This window comes from Cannabis sativa, chromosome 3 (assembly GCF_029168945.1).
Source record: "Cannabis sativa cultivar Pink pepper isolate KNU-18-1 chromosome 3, ASM2916894v1, whole genome shotgun sequence".
NCBI lineage: Eukaryota > Viridiplantae > Streptophyta > Magnoliopsida > Rosales > Cannabaceae > Cannabis > Cannabis sativa.
The window spans coordinates 78,042,146-78,051,700 of NC_083603.1; the positions used below are offsets into that span (position 1 = coordinate 78,042,146).

The 9,555-nt window shown below is 37.6% G+C and overlaps 1 protein-coding gene across 1 annotated transcript; it reads left to right on the forward strand.

Annotated features, from left to right (window-relative positions):
- The first annotated feature begins 916 nt into the window (after nucleotides 1–916).
- On the forward strand, nucleotides 917–1,861 carry LOC115708733 (uncharacterized). Its single transcript, XM_030636735.2, has one exon. The coding sequence runs from the start codon at nucleotides 1,064–1,066 to the stop codon at nucleotides 1,640–1,642; it is 579 nt and encodes a 192-aa protein (XP_030492595.2). The 5' UTR covers nucleotides 917–1,063; the 3' UTR covers nucleotides 1,643–1,861.
- Nucleotides 1,862–9,555: the final 7,694 nt, after the last annotated feature.

Genomic DNA, 9,555 nt, shown 5'->3' on the forward strand with positions numbered 1-9,555 from the left:
ACAGATACTCTCCCCCCTAAAGAGCATTCTAAGCTTTTAGCGTTCTACCAGGAACATATATGATTTTTGCTCTGTAGACATATGGTCATTACCATATACCAAATCACCGAGTTTCTCGAATCTTATTGCACCATTGTATTTGTAGACCTAAATAAATGGCTAATACAAATTCTCGTCCCAATCTGGATAATATTGAAGATATTTACCAAAATACCACTGCTGTACAAACTAAGCATCATCATGGTACCAGCATGCACGCCAACATGCGCCACCACTTGACCACTATTTGGCCAGCTTGTGGGCATCACCTAGCTTGTAACGTGCCATCTTAGAACGCACGTTATACTGAGCAATGGCGTACTCCAAATGTTAATACGATTAAGACAAACACTGATGTTGCCCTCTTTGCAAACTCAAACTGTTTTTGCTATGCATTTGTGGCCCAAAACCATGCTTTTTGTTTGGAAATAGCTAGGGTCGTCTATACTCGATGTACCGCACAACCAAAGATCGTAGAAGTGGTGTGCATTCGTGAAGCTTTGAACCAACAATAGAGGAGTGTTAATCTTGAAACGGATTGTCTTATAGTCGTCCGAGCTATCAGAAGTTCAACTGTCATGTTATCCTATTTTGGCAAAGTTATTAATAACCGTAAAAAATTATTAATTGAGTTGAATGGTAGCTATATTTCTTTAAAATTTATTAAACAATCTGCTAACCTTGTAGCTCACTTTCTAGCGAGATCTACTTATTTTATTTTCTTATCCTATTATCGTATTATTCTCGAGCGAGCAATACTCTCGTGCGGGACTATTTGATTGCTTAATAAAGTTTTCTTGTTTTTCTTAAAAAATAAAATAGAATAATACTAATGGTTTGTTAAAAAAAAAAAAAAAAAGAATGAAATATTACACTATTCTTCGAGAAACTGCTAGAGCGTGTCCACTTTATAACATAAAATATCGAATTTTCGATACTACACTGCAAGATTGGATTTCAAAATCAATGTTTTGTAATTTCAGATTTGTAAACCCTAAACCTCTATTTTTATTCAAATTCGACCATGTTTGGTGTGGTTTTCCCCAATCGAAGCTTCCCGATGGACATCTCCGCCTTCTCCCAAATCGACACTTTCCACTGGATTCTCGACATGAATACCTTCGTCGGCGAGGCCTACGATCAGGTCCGCGAGCTCTGCATTTTCCTACTCAATGACTTCACTCTCCCTCCCGACAAAGCTCTCGCTGTCTACATCCAATCTCCGGGCTGCCCTTTCGTCTTCTGTGGCGCCGTCACTCTTACTCGCCCCTCCGCCGTCCTCACCCTGGCCTGGCCTGAACCCGGTGGCTCTCTGACACCGCAGCTTCAGATTACTGGCCCCGATGCACCACTGATGTCGGCTAAGATCGGAGTGTCGGTGGAGGAGCTAGCGTCGCTGCCGTCGCTTGACGTGACGGCGGAGAAGAGGATCGAGCGGCTGGCGTTGAAGGTTGGGGAAAGCCTGTTCAATTTCATGCAGTCGTTTTGCGGTGTGGATGGGTCGAAACTGGTTGTGCCCATGGATATCTTGGATAGATGGTTCAAGAAGTTTCAGGATAGGGCTAAACGTGATCCTGAGTACCTGAAAGGTTTTGCTCTGTAAATTTAAGAATTTTGATATTAATTCAACTTCAGCAAAAGAAATGTTAGTTTATTTTTGTTCTCCATCTCTCTATTTTTGTCAATGGTGTAATTTTTGGTGAACTTTTTTAGAAGTAGAATAAGAAACTCTACTTGTATGATTTTAAGGAAAAATGGTAGGTTTGAGATTCATAGAATCTAAAATAATCTACAATAAGCAGAAAATCTATTATGATGCAAACAATGGGCAAGAACTATCAAAGTTAGATCATGTTTGTAGTCAGTTCATTAAGTAAAACCTATCCTTGTTAACAAATATCATTGTCCAAGTTCCCATTTGAATTTCCAGCAAAAAAAAGAAGTTCAAATTTGAATTGGCAACTTTACTGTTAGGATTGGGAATAAGACCGCTCAGTATGCCGAAGTAGGCTTAACCTTCTCTTGCGTATGTTCACTCTTCCAAACTCCAGTTGTCACTTATGGTCTCCGAACGAATTTATTGAACTATAACATAAGGAAAGCGGTCCTGTTCTTCTTATGGACACTTCCAATATGGCACCAAAATAGGTTACTTGCTGGAACTGGAAATATCATTTAGAACTGGAAGAATCATTTAGAATCTTCCGTGCATTACTAAAGTAATGTTTGATAGGAAGTAGTGAGAGTAGGATAGAATTGGATGGAGTGATTAGAGGGACCGGAGATTAGAAGGGATGAAGAGGATAGTTGCTGAGAGAGAAAAAATATTAGCAAAATGATAAAATTGTTCTTTTAAATATAAATATTAGTTACTATTTAGAGGAATAATTATTGTATTAATTTTTTTCTACAATCCTCCTGAAGTCGGAGGTTTTGAATTTTTTTTCTCCCACCATTTTTCCACTCTCCTTCACTCCCTCATGCTAAATAAGAATTTAATCTATCATTTCATCATTTTCTCTCCACCCTCTCCATTCTTCCTTCTCTCCCTATTATTAAACATAGTGTTACATTCAGCTACAAATTATTATAGAATGCATGAAATACAATTATAAGATAAATAAATATAGTAATTATAGAAGTATAATGAATAAATATTTGAAAATTTCATATTCATATAAAGATGGTATGATCTTATAAGATAGTACAAGAGAGTTAAGATCATACAATATGAATAAAACAAGTCGGTAATGTATTAACGAATGAAATCTTTAATATGGAATTACCAAGTACAGTTTACTATGCACTATACTTTAGTGCGTGTGATTTTGATTCAGATTACATATGTAGATAGACATGCGGTAAAAGTATTGTGTGTAATTTGATTATACATGACTGGACCGATATGTAATAACATCTTTCATCAACATGCATTTATCATGAAAGAGTTATTCATATTACAACGATAACCATTAGTAAATCAGTCTGAATCTTGAGTATACATGAACTCCTGTTTGTGTTCATCGAGTTCTTTGATTCACTCATTAAAGTTTCTCAGAGAAGGTGATTCTTACAAATTCTATTTTGGGAGCTTAATAACATGAGTGACTAGGAACATATTATACGATAATAGAATCCAAGCTTTCCGATAGGATTAAATATTAATTCTCTTATAGTGTTAATTCTGGAAATACTAACAGTTGGATCTAAATTTATAATTGGATTATAGATTAATTGGCCACATTGAATTAATGGTTCATATAATTGAATTATAGAGTAACTGTTCCAAGTAAGAATTCAGTAAATATAATTTTATATTGTCAAAGTGTGCAATTTTATATTTATAGTGGAGTAATAATGAAATTAATAAACTAAATTATTCTATTGAAGAGTTCAATAATGATTAAGTGTTTATTGGAGTTTCGAAATATAGGTCCATGGTCTACAAATCACCACTATACAACAATGTACAAGAGAATGTTTAATTTGATGAACAAATTGAAAAAAAAAAAATTAATTTCTATGAGAAATAAGTCTTATAGGCAAGATTATAATTTTTAAAAAATTATTCTTCTGAATAATTATATCAATTATGAATTGAATAATTAAATTAATATTTAACGATAAAATATATTAATTAGTTAAATATAATATTATTCTTAAATAATAATTAAAGAGAGAAATAGATTATCTTAGTGTAAAATAATATTTATTTTAATCTTAATAAAATAAGAGATTAATGAAGATTAATAAATTATTATTTGTTGCAGAATGAATAATAAATCTTATTTATGGCACAATTGAAAAATTAATTTTGGGCTTTAAAATATGGTCCACGCTTGTGGGGCTTAGTCCCATACATGTAGGGTGACATATAAAAGCCTCATTAGTTTATTTTGATTATTTTATTTAATAAGATAAATAAAAATTAATGATAATTATTTTTTAATTATTTGAATTAAATATATTATAAGATAATGTATTTAAATTAACTGATAATATAAAATAAATGGATATAACCGAATTATGTTATTCCATTATATAATGTTTACCGAGTTTTCGGCAACCAAATATTTTTAGACCTTAAGAAAGTAGTGAAGGCATGAAGTAATAACAAACAAGAGATTTTTACGTGGTTCAAGCGTTAACTATCCTTAGTCCACGAGTCTATTTTATTAGGCTCTTTGGCCGGTGATTGTTTATTCAAATAAAAAAATGATGGACTATTACTCCTTCCCACCGTGTTCCTCTCCAAGAAGATGAAGCTTAGTAGGAATATTCTAGGATTAATCCTGGGGTTACAGTAATGTGTATGGAGAATCGGTCTTTAGCTTCAAGACGAAGGGCTGAAGTAGTGGAAAAAAATTGGTTGGGATCAAATCCCTTCCTTATGCTTTCTTTCGAGTATTTATAGGCCGACTTCACTTGCCTGGGCCATCTTGGATGGATTTTCATAGGGATGAACCCCACCATTGGATTGGTAGGTGGCATATTTTTCATGTGGTCTTTACCGATGTCAGATTGTACTGGATGTACCGGCGGTGCTTTTGGACGCGTGTCACCTTAGAGCCATTCTCATTTGAATTTTCCTCATCCCTAGTTGTTGAATCGTTTGGCAAATTACACAAGGACACGCATGCTCTTCATAGTGTCATGGCGTGGGGGAAGACCTCTAATATCGTACACTAAGAACCCCTGTCATTGGGTCCGTAGCCTGCCATGCGGGGACCGACCTTTCGCGGGCCAAAGGCGTACCCTGGACTGATGCACCCTGGTAGAAGATCCATATTCTTTGCGGGGGACAAAGGGTCCCGTCCTCTAGGATGGAGAGAATTGTTAGCTCACGGACATCTCTCATGGCCTGCACCCAGGAAGACTTTTCACGCGGAGACCGGTTCTGCTAGGTTAATGTTCTTATCTTCGTGGACTGCGAAGTGAAGCACTTGGGCGGCTCAATGACTCTTTAGCCTTCTTTAATCAATGTCCCTGTGTCTTCCTAGAAAAAATACAGATCACATTTACCCCCAAGCTTTTGGGACATACCATGGTCTGGGAGCTTGCAGCGCCATCTCTTGAGAAATCTTTGCGCACGTGGGACTTATGACAAGTCATTTAATGCATTACGTCTTCAGCCTCCAAACTGAAGTGTCATGATGTGGGAGGCATGATTTCTCCCATTTTCTTTTGAGGGTGTTAAATGCTAACTTTTGGATTTTTGCGCAAGTGCTGGGCGCGTGTCTTAAGGAAGCTCAAAACGGCGGCAATTGGACTTAGGCAGTCTTCTCATTTGTTGTGCTCTTTACGATGCATGCAATGATGAGAGCCGTTTGTTGGGAGATGAGGTACTCTTTTAGCTCCTCACATCCAATCATTGGATGTCTTTTGGGGCGAATTGAAGCGTGGACTTCTTACAAAAGGTTCTCCTTCCTAGGCATCCCATAATTACCTTCAACGGCCATTATATTTTTCACTCTTTCTGCTTGTCAAGTCAAAACCCTTGAGTTGCCTTCTTCCCAGTCACATTTTACTGTTATTATCGCCGAACACCGATCCTCACGTTGTCGACGTTGCAATGAAATCTTCAATTCTAACCTCCCCTCATCAACTGGTAAGTTCTTCGTTTATTCATTGTTAAGAGTTTTTTAGGGAATCATGACGGCGCACCCGCTTCTAGGACACCAGTTTCAGCAGTGTCATACTTGGAAATTTCGGGGTCGAATAATGACCTTTTTTTTTTCTTTTGTGTCGACTTCTCACAGGTACATTATGTCTACTCCGGAGAAAACCAGCCCTTCTAAGACAGCGGGCAGTATTTCTTCTGCCAGGAAGAAGCAAAAGCTCGTGGTGTCTAACCTCGGAATGGGGGGAATGGGGGACCGCTCCCAGCCCCCTTATTCCCAACTGAGGCTGGGCCAGCCTAGGTCTCTCCCTTCGGCCTCATCAAGAACTCCTTCGGTGGGGTTTGCCCTCCCTAGGAGGGTAGTTCCTTTTGATCCTCTTCAGATGCAAAGGGAAAAGGAAGCAAACAAGACCCTGATAGGGCATCTGGAGGCGAAGAGGCTCCAAGTTCGTCGGCGGGCGGCCATGATGTCGGTGGTTCGCAAGACGGAGATTGCGACGACATGCACGCAGTAGTGCCTTCGACGGAGCAAATCGTGGAGGTGAAAGCCTTGGAGAATCGGCTGGCCTTTAGGTTGGGGCTAGAGGCCGCTCCTTTTGCTGCAGAGCTCTTAGACCAAGTGGCTGAGAGCACCTCAGAATTGCCCACAGAGACCTGGGCATCTTGCAGCAGCGTGGATGCTTTTGTGTTGGCCCATTTTGCAAAGCGGTAGGTCGTTAAGGTAAGACTTCGAGATGCTTACCTTTTATTTTTCCTTCCGCTGTTGGCAGAAAGGGCTACCATGGAAGTGGGCACGCTAGTGACGGAGTTAGAATGGGTCAAGGTGACAAACCGTGACCTGTGTGCCACCAACGAGACCTTGTGGGCTGAGCTTACCAACGCTAGGTTTCCAATTCGGGGTCTATTGCAGGCCAACCTACAGCTGGAGGAGGAAAGTCCCTGCTAAGCCCGCTTCATTCGGAATATGAAGGTCGTTCACAACCTTTAGACTTCGCTTGAAAAGATCAATGGGAAAGCATCACGAGGGGTAGGATAGACTTCAAGCAGTCCTTTAATTTGGGAAGGAGGGTTGAAGACGTATCCCACCCCCAGTGATATTTCTTGCATGAAAAATAACGTGCATGTGAGAGTCATGTTGATTTTTTATATAACAAGCTTCGGCTTCCGGGAAGAAAGGCTGAAGTTGTATAAAAATTCAAGCTTAGGCTTCGCTTGAAAAGAACAATGGGAAAGCATCACAAGGGTAGGATAGACTTCAAGCAGTCCTTCCATTCTGGGAATGAGGGTTAAAGACGTATCACACCCCCAGTGATCTTTCTTGCACGGAAAACAACGTGCATGCGAGAGTCATGTTGAATTTTTATGTAACAAGCTTCGGCTTTCGAGAAGGAAGGCTGAAGTTGTATAAAAATTCAAGCTTAGACTTCGCTTGAAAAAAACAATGGGAAAGCATCACGAGGGGTAAGATAGACTTCAAGCAGTCCTTCCATTTAGTGAATGAGGATTAAAGACGTACCGTACCCCAGTGAGCTTTCTTGCATGAAAAACAACGTGCATGCGAGAGTCATGTTCAATTTTTATGTAACAAGCTTCAGCTTCCGGGAAGGAAGGATGAAGTTGTATAAAAATTCAAGCTTAGACTTCGCTTGAAAAGATCAATGGGAAAGCATCACGAAGGGTTGGATAGACTTCAAGCAGTCCTTCCATCCCGCGATGGAGAATTGAATACGTATCGCACCCCTAGTGATCTTTCTTGCACGAAAAATAACATGTATGCTAGAGTCATGTTGAATTTTTATGGAACAAGCTTTGGCTTTCGGGAAGGAAGGTTGAAGTTGTATAAAACTTCAAGCTTAGACTGTGCTTGAAAAGATCAATGGGAAAGCATCACGAGGGGTAGGATAGACTTCAAGCAGTCTGTAACGCCCTAATTTATAGGGACGTCGTGGGTGTGATTTTATAAACTAGTTTATTACTAATGGATTTATTAATTATGAAAAATCATGATAATATTAAAAAAAATAAAACTAAAATAAAACACTAAAAATGGACATTATAACGGCATAAAAAGCGTGTTATGGGAATCCCTGTTGTAAAATGTTTTGCTAAAGAAATATATATGACAATCATTTAAACACAGCAGATATAGCCAGCCCAAAACAACTCTTGGCAACTTGGCACGCATGCCAGTGAGGTCAATATTGTTGGGAGTATTTTACCAGGATCTAGATTTACTAACAAGTATGTTAAATTAACATCCTAAATATGAATTTTCTAAAACAATGAAATAAACACATGAGGGTTTAAGAAAACCTTACATTGATTGCAGCGGAATAATATGACTCCTTCCGTTCAAGATCTCTAGCCCTTGATTCCTTTCTGTAGCAGAGCATTATCAAGATCTGAACCTGGATCTCTTTCTCTCCTTCGAGTTTGATTACCACCGTCTTACTCACTATGATTGAGTACTTGACTTGCTATGTGTGGGCATGTCACTCATTCACTCAAGGTTCAAATGGTGAAGAACAATGAAGGAGGTTTGAATCACTAAGGACGAAACTCTCTCATCTAGGTTGAAGGCAATAGTCAAGATGACGAAAATTTGAGAAAGTGTCAAGTGTAGATGAGATGGGAGCATCATGTTCCTTTTATAGTGTTTCAACTAGGGCTTAGGGTTGAATTATATGGATTAAAAAAGAATAAAAAATTTGGCAAAAATCCTTCTATGCCGTACACTTAATGGGGCCTCTTTCTAGTTAGATTTTTGCCACTTTATTTCAACCACTTATTCTTCTTTTCAATAATACCATATTTTCCAATTCAATCCTATAAATGCCAAAACTATTTATTTAATAATTATAATTAATTACTAAATAAAATTGGCATTGATGTAATTTATTAATTAGACCATACAAAGTCTCTTAATTAACAAATTGACCCCAAAATGTCTTTTCTTCACAATTAAGCCCTTTCTTAGTGAAAAATCTTAATTAAGACATAGTCTTATTATAGAATTATAATTGATTAATTAAAATCAATTAACTGAGTCAGCAAGTAGTATTATCTCAACTAGTGAGGGGACCATGGGCCTATATAAACGAGCTTCCAATAAGCAGATCTAGAATGTACCAAGTAAATTCCCTAACTTATTAATTCCTCATTGAACTACTATAGAACTTGGAATTAAATACACTCTCAGTTATATAGAACGCTCTATATGTACCACAATATAGATACGTTATAATTATCCATTGTTACAATCCTAATAGTCAAGGATCCTCTATAGATGATCTACACTAAATAGGGACAAATTTACCGTTCTACCCTTCAATGTATTTTATCCTTAAAACCTTAGCTACCTATAAATGATATTTCAGTAAACTAATATAATTACTGAAATGAGATCTCAATCATTTATCTCTATTCAGCCAAGCTCGAAGGAAATCATCGTTTCACTTCTAAAAACTTATAAAAGCTATAGATTCCATATCTATGTTTAGCGCTCCCACTCAATTGTACTATCATGTTCACAAAATGTACGTATCACCCAGACCAAAAGGTAGGCTTAAATAACAAATCAAAGAACACAAATAACACTCTTGAGATCGAACCTAACCATGTCAGGATTAAGATCCATAGACCTAAGATCAACCATTGATATTGATTTAGAAAGATATAACGGTAAGTTATTATATCTTATCCAAGATCAATATCGGTCCCTTCCAATGTATACTCCATACATCCGATAGTGGTAAACTTAAACAATGCCCTGGAAAGGACATAACACTTATCCAAGGTGTAAGTATACCTATCGCTAATTATCATGCTAGTCTAAATCCAGTGAACTGACATCGGGGAATTAAATTTTTGAACATATAATCATGATTATATTCCAC